The sequence below is a fragment of the Lissotriton vulgaris genome, chromosome 1_1 (genome assembly GCF_964263255.1).
Source record: "Lissotriton vulgaris chromosome 1_1, aLisVul1.2, whole genome shotgun sequence".
Lineage (NCBI taxonomy): Eukaryota > Metazoa > Chordata > Amphibia > Caudata > Salamandridae > Lissotriton > Lissotriton vulgaris.
The window spans coordinates 1,613,722,648-1,613,740,160 of record NC_141685.1 but is presented as its reverse complement, the minus strand read 5'-3'; the positions used below and the strand labels follow the sequence as shown (position 1 = coordinate 1,613,740,160).

General features: G+C 44.9%; 1 protein-coding gene across 5 annotated transcripts in view; it reads right to left on the bottom strand.

Moving 5' to 3' along the window:
- The window catches only part of GOLGB1 (golgin B1), a 294,232-nt gene that overhangs the window by 48,648 nt on the left and 228,071 nt on the right, over nt 1-17,513 (bottom strand). For 4 of the 5 annotated variants that reach the window (XM_086918651.1, XM_086918672.1, XM_086918681.1 and 1 more), the window contains one exon: nt 7,559-7,717. The exons of the other annotated variant lie outside the window; for it this stretch is intronic. In XM_086918651.1, the coding sequence (XP_086774777.1) occupies nt 7,559-7,717 (159 nt within the window). The remainder of the gene's footprint in view (nt 1-7,558; nt 7,718-17,513) is intronic. 5 annotated transcript variants of the gene reach the window in all.

Below are 17,513 nucleotides of genomic sequence, written 5' to 3'. Positions count from 1 at the left end.
CCTTTCTAGAGATTTGGCCAGCAGAGGTATGGTAGTTACAGGTTTCTTAAAGAGTGTTTCAAGGCCCAGTCTTAAAGTACTGTGTACTGTACTATCACATACTTCAAGGAGCAGTCAAAGGTATGATAGAAAGGGGAGGAAAAGTCTTTAATAACAAAGTGGAGGTGCAACTGGCAAATCACTTGGTGTGCCATTTATCGCACATAGAGTACTTCTAATGATACTCCTTAAAACGTGAATGAAGGTAGGTGAACAGACCGGGGCAAGTGGTTCTTGACTGATGTATCCCCTCCTTCTGTATCTCTCTATTTGACCAACTGATTTGCTCCAGTGGTCGGGCTGGAAGATATCGATTGATGTTTCCAGGAAGTGACTGTGTGTCCTGATCTCCAGGAGGTGGACACGGTATCTGATAATTTAGTTTTTACCCAATTGCCAACCTCCCCCCGACATCATCCTCCACCCACGGTGTCTGGCCCTATGGAGAAGGTTGGGTTTCCTTGTAACTTTATTCCAGCTGTACAAGCAAACAATTCCTCTTCAGATAATCCGCGGGGTGCAGGACTGGACCCCGAGAACTCTGAGGGGGCCCTTGCTAGGTTAACCACTGTCCATCAACTGCCCTCTGGTCCTGTTAAGAACCCTTTCCTTCTAGGGGCCAGTGTTTGTATGGGTATAGAAAATATGCAAATAGACAACGTAGTATTGAAAATCTTAAACTGGAATTTAGCGGGAGTAGCTTCAAAGATTATATTGGATGGTTGGCGATCTTTTATCTTGACCTATGATATAGTCTTCTTGAAAGAAACTTGGGAGAGCAAGGATATCACTTTTGACGGGTTTAATTGTTTTAGCCTGCCCACCATTCCATCTAAAGCAGGTAGAACTAAAGGGGGCCTGTCGGCCTGGTTTAAAGTGGAAATTGCTGGCCCGATTGTACAATTACCCCAGGAACAGGGGAAAGCATAGGCCTTTTGCCTTACCTGTAATGATAGTAATAAGCTGTACATTTCTACAATAACAATTTTACTTCCAAGTGGGACTTACATGGCCTATTTGTGTTAATTGATAAGCTTGCGGAGAGAGAAGCTCAAGCGGACTGTCCCTTTAAGCTGCTGTTGGCGGAGGACTTCAATTCAAAATTGGGTTATCCTCCGTCTTTTTCTCTAACTACCTTAGAGACAATTGCCCAAGAGTCTGTCCTTAATGTGATGGATGCTAGGGGGCAGGTCCTATCTTCCTATTTGTTAGACAGGGGTATGGTTAATGGGGCCCCCATACGGACAGATCATCACATTTTCACCTTTATAGGACGGGGGGCAGCAACTATCATTGATTATAATTTTGTCACGGGGGGTATGTTCCCCTTTATTAAGGACTGCGAGGTCCTTATTTAGTCTTATAGCGACCACAACCCGATCTTTGCCAAGATAGCACTCCACTCATGCGGCAAAGGCCCGAGCCCTCATTCACCCAGTTATTATCCACCAAGTACGCAGGGCGCAGGGTGGTATGACGCTCAGAGAACATAAACAGCATAATGTCCCAGGTAATACCCATCAGTTCAGCCCTGCTGCATAGTTGTAATTGCATGCCAAGCGACTCAGCCTGTATCCTGTCTAGCTTTGTAGATTTATTAGATAAAGTTAAAAAAAAACTCTAGACCTATCACCCAGCCTCTCACTCAAGCACATCCATGGTTTAACAATGCCTGCAGAGAAGCTAATAACATTCTACACAGGGCTTTAATGAAAAAACCTGGAGATTTGATTGCGATTAGGAAAAGTAGGAAACTGTACAAGATTACCACAAAAAAGAGAAAGTCAGCTTTGAAGGAGAAGTGGGAATTAATAGTGGGAGCTTGTCGCTCCAAAGATCCCAATGCCTTCTGGAAAGCACTTCGGTCTGTCTTATCTCCTACCTTACCAGGCGATACTGTAACTTTCCATATATCACCTGAGACTTGGGGGACGCACTACGCTGGTCTCTATTCCATTGACTCTGCTGTTACAGTTGAGTCAGTACAGTCAAACTTAGCATGTAAAAATTTTGTTTTTAATGAAGAAGAAGCCCGAAAGGCAATTGAGTGTAGCAAAGGCAAGAATGCTCCAGGACCAGATGGAATCCCGTTGGATCTTTTTTAAGGAAGATCCAGTATTCTGGACTCCGGTACTTACTGCAGTCTTTAATTCTGTTTGTAACAAGGGAGTGCCAAAGTCTTGGTGCTCATTGGTCATTGTGCCTAAGTTTAAAAAAGGTAACATGGACGACCCCAAATGTTATCGGCCGATATCCCTTTTGGATTCCTCTGTCAAAATTATCGGGAGAGTTGCGCTAGATTGCCTACTGGACAAGATTAATGCAAACCACATCTTGGCCTCCAGCCACTATGGCTTTAGAAAGGGAGTAGGCTCAATTGAACAGTGCCTTAATCTTCACCTTATTTTGGCCAAATATAAATATGCAAAGGGGCCTTCCACTCATCTGGCTTTTATGGACCTGACCAGTGCGTTTGACTATGTCTCACGCTCTAAACTGTGGGACATTGAAATGAAATGAAAAGAGCATTTGTAGAGCACATGGCTACCAGAAGGCCTCTCAGGGCTAGGCATGACTAGTGAACAGATGGAACAAAATAATTTAGGGGAAAAGAAGGGTTTTAAGTTGTTTGAGGGAGGCGGGATGGCTGGTCTCTTTCCGGAGGAGGAGGGGCAGTGCATTACCAGCATTCAGAGAGAAACGTCTGCCGCCACTTCTGGATCGTTTGATTCTGAGGGTGTCAGTTAAGTGAAGTTCATCCGAGCAGAGCTTTCTCTGTGCTTTATATGGGTGAATTATGGCTGAGATAAGAGGAGGGCCCATGCCCTGTAAGGATCTATGGACGATACAGAGGGATTTAAAGGTGATTCGCTCTTTCACTGGAATCCAATGTAGGAGGCGGAGGGCTGGTTTTGCGGAAAGGAATTTGGGTGTTTCCGTCAGCAGTCTAGCTGCGCAGTTCTGGACAGTCTGAAATTTGATGATCACTGAAATCGGGGCTCCTAAGTAAAGCACGTTGCCATAATCCAACCTCGAGAGTACGAGAGATTGGACCATAATTGTCTTGGCTTGGGGAGGGAGCAAGGGAAGCACTTTTCTGGCCATTCTTATCATGCCAAAACAGGTTGTGACTATCTTTCTAGCTTGTGCTTTGAATGTCAGATTCTGGTCTAAACAGATGACCAGACTCTTTATTTCAGGCTAAAGGGTTGGCACTGGGCTCATTCATGCTGGCCACATGGTTCTGAATGTCGTATTGTCAAAATTGCCCAGAGTCATAATCTCAATCTTTTCTCCACTTAGTTTCAAATGGGATGACCCCACCCAGTTTACGACTTCCGTGAGGCATGCTTTCAGGGTCGTGGACTATTGTGTGGATTGGTTTAAAGCTACGACCAGTTGGGTGTCGTCGGCGTAGGTAACCATATGGATCCTGAAAGGGGCCATGATCAAAGCCAGAGGGGCCATATAAGCGTTGAAGAGCGTAGGGATAAAAGATGAGCACTGCGGTACGCCACACAGAAGAGGCCGGGGTTTGGAGCTCAAGCCCTCTTCAAAAACCTAGAAGGAGCGTTCTTTCAGGAAGGAGCGCAGCCAACTCAGAGCAGTTCCGGCTACTTCCAAGTTGATGAGATGATGGTTCAAGACTTGGTGATTCACTGTGTCGAATGCCGCACTCAGCTCCAATAGTATGATGGTTGCTGAGCCTCCAGCATATAGGATTTTCCTGCTTTCCTCCACAACCGCTAGCAGGGCTGTTTCCGTGCTCTGCCGAGGCCAGAAACCTGTTTGGGAGGGTAGGAGGTTAAAGGTTTCAAGGAAATTCGAAAGAATATGGTTGACATATTTTCAGTGAGTTTTGCAATCCCAGGCAGAAGGGAGATAGGGCGATAGTGGGCAAGGTCTGCAGGATCCAGTTGAGGCTTCTTAAGAAGGGTTTTGACCATTGCCCCTTTCCAGAGGGGGGAGGACTACTCCTGTGCTCAGTGAGGCGTTGATAACATCAGTGATTGTGGGGCCAATTGTGGATGCTGCTTTTATTAGGATGTTCATGGGAGCTGGGTATCTTGGCGATCCGCTTTTTACTGTGGAAATTAGGGTCAGGAGAGTTTCCAGGGGGAGAGGAGGAAAAAGCTCCAAACAGTGATTGGTGAAGGGGGGGGGGGGGAGGGGGGTCAGGAGCAGAGCTCATGCATGAGGGGTCGATTCGAGGAAGCGTTTTAATGATGTTCTGAATTTTAGTGTAAAAAAACTCAGCCTGGTTTTCGCAGCGAGTACCATAGGGGTCAGTGGGGGCTAGAGGGGCTGGGCTTTTGAGGAGCCTTTTTATGATGGAAACGGTCTCTCTGGGGGAATTGGCAGCTAGCCGAATTTTTTCCTTACAGAAAGATGCCTCAGCTTCTTATATTTCGGCTCTGTATTTGCATACGGCCCTTCTATAGGTGAGCTTGCTGTCGGATGCAAAGCCTTTCCTCCGGCGTCTTTCTAATATTTTACAGCTCTGTTTCAAGGTGCGTAGTTCAGCGGAGTACCAGGGCGATCTGTGTGAGCTGCTCTTTTTTGTGATCAGGGCTTTGGGGAGGACCTAGTTCAAGGAGTCTTCTATCCAACTGCTGAAGTTATTATACGCTATGACTGGGCAGGGAACCGACTGAGGTCTGTTCTTTTCCAAATCTTGAATCCAGTTCTCCTGGGGGAGCTCAGACCATGGCCGGATGAGGGTTCGTGAGGGGTGAGCAGGGGGGCTAGGTATCTGGGGGCGCCTTCTCTTGGCTAAAGTGCACTTTAAAAAGCTTGCAACAGCAGAGCAAATGTCACAGTCATTAAGTTGCTTTAAAAAATACAAGGCTGCTTTACATTTAGAAAACTTATACCCGCGTAAAAGTGGTAATAAAAATGACCTGGTGACTGGAGGATAAAATTGGCAAAAAAGACAAAATGTAAAATGGTTTAGCTCGAATGTTCATCACAAGTGCAAGTGGCAATAGTTTCAGAAGTGCTCGGCGTCAGTTAGGTGCCAATGGGAGTTGTGGTCCAATCCCACTGCTGATGGCTACGGAGTTATGGAGATCGTTGCAGTTCCCCCCGGGACCGTTTAGCAAGGGAGGCGAGTCCACTGGCAACAGGCAGCAGGCTTCACGGGGGTCTTGTCTAATAAAGACAAAGACAGACAGACTGATGTATTTTGGTCAGATAGGGCATACTAGTAAAGATATTTTATTATTACTTATTTTTTCAAATAAAGCAGGCTTAAAACTGCGCGCCTGTAAGACGTCAGTTCCGGAAGTGGAAAGAAATGGGATCTCTCTAGATTTTCACAAAAATATTTTAACGGCTCAAAATACTTTTTTTTTGCAATAAATGAGTTTACATAAAACGTGCCTATTCTGGGTGTATACCACATTTCCACAAACCTATGCAGACTCCAGTGTGCAATAGTAATCTCAGGACCGTAGGAAAGTCATCACTGAACTTCTGAATGTGGTGCGATGACCTAGTAATAGTACATTCAGTTCAACTTAGTGCAAGATAATAATAATAGTAATTATTGAGGTTGAAATATTCGACATTTTGTCTGTAAAGTCTTAGACACCGTCCTCATCATGCTAATTGTAAACCGAAGCCCACACAAGCTAGTTTTAAATGTATAATTGTCATGGCAGAGGTGGTCAATGAGGTGCGTACTAAGGTCAAGTGGGAGCGGAGCTTAAGCCAGGACATTACTGATGCAAAATGGTCATTCTGCTGTCAGCAGATGATTTAGGAGGACCAATGCTTTGTTATGACTATTGACTCCAAATTGTTGGGTGAAGTGCTGTTCCAGACATAAAACGTCTTACACATTGCCTTGTCATGCCCAATGAAACAGGTGTATTGGCAGAATGTTCTGACAGGAATGTAACAACTAACTTCATTAACCTCAGATGTCACCCCTTTGATGGCAAAGTTGGGGTACGTCAAAGAATTCCATTAACTTTTCCAAAACCTGGTGGTGATAGTGTTGCTGCTGGCCAAACGTAGAACGGCCATACACTGGAAAGCAAGAACATCCCTGGGTAGTGCTAATTACCTGAGAGACCTGACTACCTGCTCTGTTAATGCGGAGTCTTAATCCTGAAAAGATCACAACCCAGGGAGGAGCATATGGGGACCTGCGCACGCATACCTTAACAACGCTAATGAGCAGTAATCCCTCAGTTAAAATTTCATGTGCTATTATTTTCTCTCCTTCCAACGAATCGGACACATTGCTCAGTGCCTGTTGCTGATGTTTGTCATACTACCTGGTTTAAATGTGTATGATACTGATTACTTGGAAAAAAATGTAGACATTGACTGCTAACAATGTAACCTCGAAATATCTTTTGCCTATTGTTTACAAACTGAAAATAAAAGGTTAAAAAAAAGGCTTAGACACAGCAGGCTCTTAATGTTGCTATTACTCTGCCATCTACGACAGTCTGCTCCTCAGCTAAAATAGACAGAGGTTCAACCAAACAAGTCGAGAAAACAGACTACAAGCATTGTTCATGTAACCGTTGTGCCTTTGGTGGGTTCCATTCATACATAGCTCACCAATCACTGCATCACGTTTCAAATGGACATTTCTGTGTTCCATTATCATGCTACGTCGTTTGTAGGTTATGGCACAACTTTTCCTACATTTGTGCACTCGGGTCACGTCTACACATCTGCATTAGATTTCTGAATGTCTCTTAAGTCAGTTGTGGTATAGATAGATATCGACACATTTGTACTTAATTTTTTCAGAATGCACTGTCAATATCTACTTCCACATTTAGATGTTGATGTTCTTTTGATGGTCGTCTTGATGTTCTCTTTACTTGGACTGGATTTGGTCCTGTCTGTCCGATTGAACCTTTGGGTCTTTCGCTTACAATGCACAATTTATTACATCATCTCCCGGTAGGAACTGCGGATGCACCTCAGTACAGCTTATTTTCCCACATGGCTTGACACACTTCATCTGAGTGAGGGATTATAATAATATCAATAGTTCTGAGCATTAGAACAACGTATAAGTATTTCTTAAGTTTACCAAGTTAAGTTTTCACAAAAGAGTTACTAGAATACATTGGAAAGTGTTTTGAATTTGAGAACCCTGAACATGGAAATAATTATCACATCAAAAGCTTCTTCATTACTTCATCCATAAGGAGGACTATGATTGATTATTTTGAGAGAAAAGCTGTTGTCAATGTGAATAGAGGGATTAGCCAAGACTGAAGCCACCACTGCTCGCTATGTGCACCCTGTCACACACAATTTTAAAGTGTTGAGAAACAGTGATTGTTTTGACTCTCCTGGGCTAAAATAAACATGATGGTGTAGCACACTACAAAAGTATTACTTCCTAAACAAACCTTTGATGAAATGACTGAGGGCACTCATACAGCATGAAACGTGATCTCCGAGTTAGACTTTGCACACTGCCCCGGTGCACCCCTTCCACATTATGATGTATTGAACCCCATAAAGCACTCCGGTTTTCACTCACAGATTCCTTCAACTGTGACTGCAACTCCTGAAGCTGCCCTTCAAGGACAGCACAATGCTTTAGGACTTCATTGTACCGCTGTTGGCTCTCCCTGATATTCTGGCTGCTTCCTCGGAGCTGGATTGACAGGGATTTCTTCTCTTCAAAAATCTGAGAAAGCTAGGCAAAAGAAAAAAAACAGAAGAGGGGTATGTTTAAAGTAACACATTCTGTTTCAATACAGAAAAGATGCTCTTTAATTCAACCCGCTCTCTTCACAGGTAGTCAGGGAATTATGAACACAGCCATGTAAAGGAAGAGGAAGAACAAATGGACTCTGGGGATCGTCTATGCTCTTTGAGAAAATGATTGGAGATACTAAAAAATTAATAAATTATGGGGAGGCTCAATAAGGACAGGATGTTAAAAAAGGACATGCCAGATCATTCACCTAACACACCATCATCCAACGCTGGATCAACTGAACTTGAACGTCGCAGAGTAGAGGCCATCTGGCTCTCTTAGAAAATTTAAAAGGCAGTGTCTAAATCCGAGATCCACACAAACCTCTACAGACCTTTCAGTGATAAGACTGCCAATTGAAAAATAATTTTCGAGGGTGGTAGATCTATGGGGTACTGTCAAGTAGACAGTCTTGGCATTCAACAGCAAATTACAAATCTTGCAATATAATTGGTACAAACATTTGTTAACTTGGGATCCATGTGTAAGCTTCTACCTGTAAACTGAAACAAATCTATGCATTAAGAGGAGGAAGTCTTTCTGATATCTGAACTTATCTCGATTAGGTAATAACCACTCCACTCAAAGCACAACATGTACAAGCTAAAGAATGTGCTTGTGAGACTAGAACACCAGGCGCGGGACGCCCGTGAAGCCTGCTGCATGCTGTCTGTTGCCAGTTGACTCGCCTGCCTTGCTAGATAACTGTGCTATCCTGACAATCATTAATGTGAGCACTTAACAAAATATTTGTAACCTAAAAGGAAAAAAAGGCTCTTTGTATTGCCACGAAAATGTCCTTGTGAGTATATCTGACACAACACTCTTTTAAAAATACTTTTCATTTCAAAAGCTGAAACGAGTGATGAGCATGTTTGCCACAATTTCAACTGTATCTTTACCCAACATTGTCAACCAGACAATTCAATAGTATCACCTGGCATTTCTGTCTATCTCGAGGAGGAATTAATATAAAGTGTGCCCTGTGAATTAAAATGTCGCTAAGCACTCAAGGCCAAGATAACAAATGTGGCACCCACATGTAAATCAGTTCTTAAGCACCCTAAATTTAAGGTGAGACCTACAAGAGGAGAGCACTTTGAAATGGCACAGACACTACACACAAGTCCTGCATCCTTGAAACGGGAGACTTGCACTGTGCAACGATTCAGCCTTCAGACGACCCACAAGAATCTGGGCATCGAGTCCTTAAAATAAGGCACATTTTCAGCAGATTCTCAAGCCTCGCCATCAACAAAGCCAAGACCTTAATATAAACCATAGGCTGCACCCAGTTGGCTCTAGAATGGGTCGGCTTCAAATATATTGGGGTTTATATGACAAGCAACCCACAGAGGGCATGGGAAGGTAATATTCAGCCCCAAATGGAACGGCTGTTTCGAGACCTTAGGTCCTGGACAACCTCCCCCTGTCTATTATAGAACGCTCCTTTATCTACAAGATGGTCATCCTCCTGTGCCTGGTATTGCAGAATTATCCTTCCTGTAGGACTTCTTGTGTAACCATCAATACTCACAAATTGCCCTAACCAATGCTACAAGATGACTTATGATGGCTGCATTGTCTGAACATTGTCTCTTATTATAGGGCATCACATCTGATTGTCATCAATGAATGGTGGTTCGCCACAAGGGAAGTCCCCCCCTTCGCTGTAGCGAGATGGGTGATGAAAGACACACTGATCTTACACCTGTTCTCTAGTAACTCTTCCCTCGCGCATCTACCACCGGCTACAAAGCTAGGAATTGAAATATGGAGAGACACTCACAAAGTCTTGAAGTGGACAGGGCTCTTGAGTAAATGAACCCTCCTGTGCTCTGGATCTGCACTGCGACAAGTGGCTGAACGAAAGGGCTTCATGTCCTGGGACATAATTGGTGTCTCTAAATTGGGCGATGCCATGTCCGGTCTGGCGAAGAAATTATTTGCAGATTTATAGGGGGAGAATGACCTACATCACAGTCAATTTTTCAGATACTTACAACTCCAACACACCCTCATGCTCCACATTGCAGCCTTGACCGACCTAACAGAGCATAGTCCCATAGAATCCAAGATCCTACTCTGCAAATTAATCACCCACAAATTATCCTAAGTAGACCGCTCATTGGTAATAAACTCTAAAGATACATTTGACCAACTATGGACACCGTGGGTCGGGGATCTGGGACCCTTTACAGAATACGATTGGAGAGAGGATCTGGACTCCCCCAAAAAGCAACAATTGCCTCTCAAAGCAGGTTAATACAATTAAAATATCCACACAGACTTTATTTCACGTTAGTGGAAGATGGGGGCGATGTTTGGGGCGTGGGGTGCAGAAGGTTGATGTGTTATTTTGGACTGGTGTCACTACAACGCAGGCTTTTACAACGCCTGCTGTTACAACGCGGTTTTTACATCGCATACCACTACAACGCATAGTGCGTTTAAGCGCTGGATAGTGATTTATTTAATTTACTATTCCAACTCCAGTCCCCGGGGATAGTAGGGAAGGTGTTGGATAGTAAATTAAATATATTCCCTATCCTAGAGCGCCCCCCAGCGCAATGCGTTGTAATGGTTTGCGTTGTAATGGTTGCGTTGTAATGGTAGTGCGTTGTAATAAATGCATTGTAAGTGATGTTTCCCGTTATATACTGTCTGGACATGTGAACTGTTTGTTTCCTTCAGGAAGGGGGTGCTTGTGTGTTTGCGACATGTGCTAGGATGGAGACTACCAAGGGACCCTACATTTACTCTTCATATCACAACAGACATCGACAATAATAGATGCCAGATGGCTCTAATATGGTTAGGACTGGTTGTAGCCAAGAGGTACATAGCCAAGTCATGGAAAAACGTAGAACCTCCCGCCCTAGAAATGTGGGAGGTAGGCTTAGATCGATGCATGAGCCAGGAATTTCCCATTTACATGGCAAAAGGGTGTCCACAGAAACACTATAAAATATGGGCCGACTGGACCAGACATAAAGGAATCTTCCTTGAACAACAATACAATTTGAACCATGCCATGGATGCGGAAATCTGGACTTTTGGAGGGACTTGTCCCATCTGAAGACTGGGGGAGGAAGAAGAGGGGTTAACAGAGGTACACAGAGCCGATACAATATGCTTATTGGCCTGTTAGTGTTGGGGAAGATATGTCATCTAACTAAGTTGTTCATTTATGTGACAATGGCCCGGAACCAGATTGTCCAAGTTGAAATCAATTAAATGTTGTATTAAAAAAAATGGATATCTACTAGAAGAAAGAAATTATGAATGTACTCTGTTTGGGAACTGTTTGCTGACCCGTAACGAAGGACTGACCTACCGCCTGTGATTTTGGAACTTTGGTTGGACGCTGGTCTGGGCAGGTCTCCCTGCCTCCCGCCGCCTCATTGGTTGTTGCGAGGCCGCCGAGCGGAGAGCAGGACCACAGCACCCATCACCCCATGCGCCACAAGCCTCATCAAACCGCGCCAGGAGGCGCATAAAATCACCGTAAGCCCCTGCTGAGCGGGGAACTGTTTGCTGACCCGTAACGAAGGACTGACCTGCCGCCTGTGATTTTGGAACTTTGGTTGGACGCTGGTCTGGGCTGGTCTCCCTGCCTCCCGCCGCCTCACTGCCTTTTGCCATCGTTGTTGCGAGGCCGCCGAGCGGAGAGCAGGACCACAACTCCCATCACCCCATGCGCCACAAGCCTCATCAAACCGCGCCAGGAGGCGCATAAAATCACCGTAAGCCCCTGCTAAGCGGGGAACTCTTTGCTGACCCGTAACGAAGGACTGACCTGCCGCCTGTGATTTTGGAACTTTGGTTGGACGCTGGTCTGGGCTGGTCTCCCTGCCTCCCGCCGCCTCACTGCCTTTTGCCATCGTTGTTGCGAGGCCGCCGAGCGGAGAGCAGGACCACAACTCCCATCACCCCATGCGCCACAAGCCTCATCAAACCGCGCCAGGAGGCGCATAAAATCACCGTAAGTCCCTGCTGAGCGGGGAACTCTTTGCTGACCCGTAACGAAGGACTGACCTGCCGCCTGTGATTTTGGAACTTTGGTTGGACGCTGGTCTCCCTGCCTCCCGCCACCTCACTGCCTTTTGCCATCGTTGTTGCGAGGCCGCCGAGCGGAGAGCAGGACCACAACTCCCATCACCCCATGCGCCACAAGCCTCATCAAACCGCGCCAGGAGGCGCATAAAATCACCGTAAGCCCCGCCTCGCGGGACGCCGGGCAAAGGGCGGGCCGTCTGTGGCCGTCAGGGGCTGCAGGAGGCTGGGCTGGGCCCCCCTCTAACTTTTCGGCCTGGACTCTATCTCCCAGCTGGGGGTACATGACAGTAAGCTGTGTTCTGCTCGTCCCCTATTTTCTGTTCAGCTAATAACATAGTCACTGGGTTCACCCCATACCTGTATATGACAGGTTCATATTAGAATATTGTCCATTCTGTTATTGAGCTGAGGACCCAGGATGTCTACAGGTGTTCTGAACTCCTTACCGCCTATTGTAGGGGTTTCTATACCTGGGCCTTTAGATGAAAAAATATTTCAGGGCCACTAGAGAAATAGACAAGGAGATTACATTGGCTGAGAAACGTGCGGAGTGCCGTTTCTCCATTGAACTCTTAAAAAATAAGCCAATAATCTCGCCACAGAAGGTTGCACCTATTACACAATCACATAATAACATGCCAGTAGATGTAGACGCAGAGCTGTTTAGCACAGAAAATATCCTACTAATTTTTCAAGACAGGTCACCACCGTTACACGCCACGGAAAAAACTAATGATCTTACTATTAATGGGCCGCCTGTTACTTCAAACTCTCTAATAGATCTAAACTCCCCTATACTCTTAGACGCAGTCTCTCAGTCCAACAGAAACACATCTTCTCCTGTTTGTAATTCTCCAGTAGAGGCTGTAGTATCGATGGAGACACAACCGCCAATAGCAGCTAGTGTAACCAAAGATAAATTACAAACTAAGAAGTACATGGGAGTACATCGTTCTCCACCTAAAAAAAGAAGGAGAAAGGGAGGGGTCAGAAAAGGGGATAAAACCTCATGTATATCATCACCTCCTATGGATCCAACAAATAAGTCACCTAAGGAACTAGGGAAGGATGTATTAATAGGGCCTCCAACAATAATAACTTCTTTTTCAGAAGCCTTGCCGACTAAAGGGTTAATGGAGGCTATTGAATGCCTTCTAAAATCTCTCATACTTCTACTCACAGAGAGAGTCAAAAGGTTGGGGGAAAAATGGATTGTATTTTGGCAGCCTCCAATTTAATTGAAAACCCTAAACCAACCAATCCAAGGGAAAACTGTTCTAAAATTAAACATCCAATACAGAAACCATCCAGGCCACAAACGGACACGTCCGTAACTAAAAATACGCTTGTTGACACAAATTCTATTAAATCGGAGTCCACGCAAGATACACGCAAAGAGAAGGTTAAACCAGGTCCCCCGAAAGTCCTTCCTACTAGAAACGACCCTCCAACGAAGACAAGTAAAACGACTAGAGTAAATTCTAACTTTAGAAATATTGTAGACTTACCCCCAGAATCATCCAACTATGTCATTATTTTAACAGGAGTCCCGGTCGTGCCAGTAGGAAACATAGAACCTAATACTAGTCTTAAAAATAAAGTTATCCACTCGCTGCGTAACAACAGACCTCTCCCATTACATCTAAATGGAGATATAGTATTGGTAAGACGGTGTAATTGGGTGAGCCCACGCCCTAAAGACATTGAGGGGGATGTGGTGATAGTAAATTTTAGGGATCATAGGGTGGTCACGTACATCAGTGATTGGTTCCCAGGGAGAAGTGAGGGTGGCGTATCATCTTGTAACTTGATCTATTTTTACCCTGAAGCTCTGATGATGCCCCCAAATTACCCTCCAACTTTGCGCAGTTTTGATGCTCCACATTTTCCATATCGTATCCCACACTCTACCGCCTCCAGACAGTATAATAACAATTTTCTCCCTTTTCTTCCACCTCAACGCCCAAATAGCTACGCCATTCCTTTTGGCAATAACTACCACCCCATAAATCCAAATGAGTACTGGAACATCCCATTACACAACTTATTCAAACCCCTCTCTGGCTTAGACATAAATGAATGACTCATTCCACCTACTTTTTATGAGGGAATCACCCGAGAGTACACGGTTAATTGTAATACATTAGATGAATTCTTCACTGTTACTCCTATTCCGACAAGTAGATCGCCTGAGTCACTACAAAATACAAGGGGGAAGCACTGTGTAGCAAAATTGGATTTGAATGTGCGTGTAGGATCTGGCAACGCAACATTGAGTCCTACAAAACTGCAAGATATGGTGATTTGTTTATCTCGTGTATAACAAAGGAGAGAGTAAGGGAGGTTTTCACAGTCTATGTGTGGCGGGAACTCCTGGTCCCCTAAGGTATAGTTTAAACAACAATGGAGGAGTACCCCCTGAGGGCGCAAAAAATACAAAGAAGAAAATCCTTCTGTATCAGGAGCTTAAGGCTCTGGTTAGCAAAACATTGCCCCAACCCTTATGTAGGACAGTAGTAGTCCTTAGAGAAGACCCCTCACTCACCAACCTGGTTGGTGACATGCTTCATCATTGGGGTCCCACCCCATAGGCCGAGTGCCCATAGGGTGTGCTACGACACCTGGTTACAGTGGAGCGGGTTTCTTTGTTTTTATATGTGCAAAGGATAACTGTGAAAAGTGTGTTAAAAAGGGCCAAGTCTACTCACACCAAGAATTTATTCTGGAGTGCTTGAGCCCTGTTAAAATATATATGTGGCACCGGTGCCTAATTAGGAAGGTTTTGGTGCCTCAAGACGTGTGAAAAACTTAAAAATAGCCAAGTGTGCTATGTGAGTTGATTAAAAATAGGTCTACATGTTTCAACCATCTGTAAGATTTTTTGGTTTTCTTCAGGACCGTGTATCTTGAACGGGGTGGTCCACACACGCTAAGGCGTGTCCAGCCCTCGTTCAAAAACAGACCATAAATAGTGGTCTGGTGTAAAAAAGTGCTTTTTCCTGGATCAGGAGAAAAACCTGTAATAGAAAACATATAAAGGTTGGGTATACGTACTGGGGATGACAAAACAAGGGTGTATGCTTTAAAAAAATACTGTGCTAGGTGAATACACCAACATTCAGGTGATTGTAGAGCACCTAACATATCAGGTCGTACCCGTGGTCGGTCTAAGGAACCAGACAATTGTGCTCAGGCGGAGATTACCGGAGCGTAGAAGTGCTAAAAATGAATCCAGCATCTAGTTAGTACACTAGTTGTTGGGACACGTGAAAAGGGATGGGGAGGTGTGGGAGAGCAATCGCCACTACTAGTGCGGCGTCACAACACGCCCAGGCATTACTGGAAGTGAACGGTAACTAAGTGTAGTACCGGAGGGAGTAAACTTGTTGTGTGAAAAACATAGTACAAAAGACCGATTGTGTTGCTTACACTTGAAGCGGTAATTAGCGCTTCATGGGCATCGAGTTGGCCAAGACGGCAAGTGTCCGTCACCTGAAATTTATGACAAAATGAAAGGCGCGCATCCAATTAACCAGTCGCCTAAGATGGATGCGTCTAGGTCCAAGACGTATACTCAGCGTCTCAAATCTAATCACTGGGCACTTACTTGCGGCTTCTGCTCGTCTGGCGTCTAAACCTACTTGGTTCTCACTCAGTACTGCCCCGTGGAATGATCCGATGTGGTAGCGACGCCGAGAAGTAGATTGTTAGCTACTTCCTGGTTAGGCGTGGCTCCAATCGGAGGTGCCCAGTGGACCAATCGGAGCGCGGTTCAGGGGCGGGGCCCGCTGACGCTGCGTCTGACGTGGCGGTCACGTGGGTTTCAATGTTTTGCGGTTGTCTAGGTAACTACTGGGCGAACGGAGCTCTTGAAGGAGCCGCGCCCCCTAGAAGAAAACTGCGAATCAGGGTGTTGGCCTGATTACAATGATAAATGTATGGGAAAACAATTATTTTAGAGCTACAAGGAAGGGTTTCAATACTGGATAGTATGATTTGTATTCAGTTGGAAGTTACAGTGTGGGGTGCAAGTAGTTAAGCACTCAATGTGTTGGATGGGGGTCGGTTACCCCATTACTGTGTTCCATGGGATGTTATCATTAAGCCCAGTTCTATTGGTGGCAAGTCTGTAAACCCACCTTTGTTCCTTTTCAAAAAGGCGTTGGTTCACATTGGTCCCAGGTCTTATTTGTTCAATTATTGTCCAGTGTATGTCATCAGCGCTATGTCCTACCGACAGGAAGTGTTCGGTAAGTTTTGTATTGGCCTTTTTGCACCTGATGGTGCTTCTGTGTTCTCCAATGCGTGTTTTAATTTTCCTGCTAGTCATGCCCACATATCGTAGGTCACAGGGACATGTTAGCAAGTACACTACGTTCTCACTATTGCAGTTCGTATGTCCCCTGATCGTCCAGATTTGGTTAGGTTCAAGTTGTAAGGTTTTGGTGTTATGGGTGAAAGGGCATACGCTGCAATTGCCGCATTTATAGTGTCCGGTCACTTTGGGTAGCCCCCATGTGCTGAGGACTGACTCGTTCTCCACCGTAGTCACTTTCGGTCTCGTGTTCACCACTGCATCTCTGATGCTCCTAGCCCTTTTATAGGAGAAAAGGGGCTTCTCCCATCGCAGATTGCCGGTATTGAGGATGCTCCAGTGTTTTCCTATGATTTTAGTTACATCATTGGAAATCGTGTTGTACGTTGTGACACATGTTAAGGGAGGTTCCTCCTCCGCTCTGGTTGCATTCTCTAAAAGAGCCGCTCGATGTTGGTTGCGGGCTCTCTTTTGACTCTTATTTAGGATCTTCGTAGGGTATCCCCGGTTCTTCAGTTTGGTTGTGAGATCCTTAGCTTGGTGTTTATAATCGTCAAGTTCACTGCAATTTCTGTGCAACCGTAGGTATTGTCCATACGGTAAGTTCTCACGAAGAGGTCTTGGGTGGAAGCTTTCGAAGCGGAGTAAGTTATTTTTAGCGGTGGGTTTGTAGTGGGTGGCAGTTGATAATTTACCATTAGCTTTCGTTATGGTGAGATCCAGGAAGACCAAGGAATTCAGGTCCTTCACGTAGGTGAATTTCAAATGTTCATCCCGTGTATTTATCCAGTCGAAAAAGGATGATAACATGTCTTCGCTGCCTTTCCAGATGGTCAGCACATCGTCTATATATCTTCTCCAAAGTAAGATATTAGAGCTGTAGGGATTTTGCTGGTTCAGGATGTACTTTTCCTCAAAATCGTGTACGTACAAGCCTGCTACACTAGGAGCAAAAGTACTGCCCATAGAAGTGCCCCCAGTTTGGAGATAGATCTTGTCCTCATATTGGAAGTAGTTTTTCTTCAAGGCCAGTCTTGCGCATTCTAAGATGAACTCTCTTGGGGTTCTGGAGGTCCAGTCTTCTTTATCTAGAGCCCTCTTAAGCACCTCTAGAGTAGCGTGTTGAGGAATGCTTGTATATAAGCTCTCAATGTCAAAGCTTACCAAGATGGTGTCATCATCTATGGTAAGTTGGTCCAGGAGTCGTAGTACGCTTTTGGTATCCTGTAAGTAGGTGCTCGTTTTTTGAACCATAGTTTTGAAAAAGACATCACAAAAATAAGAAAGGGGTTCGAGCAAAGAGCCTATCCCTGAGACAATAGGTCTCCCAGGCGGTGGGATTTTGTTCTTGTGCATCTT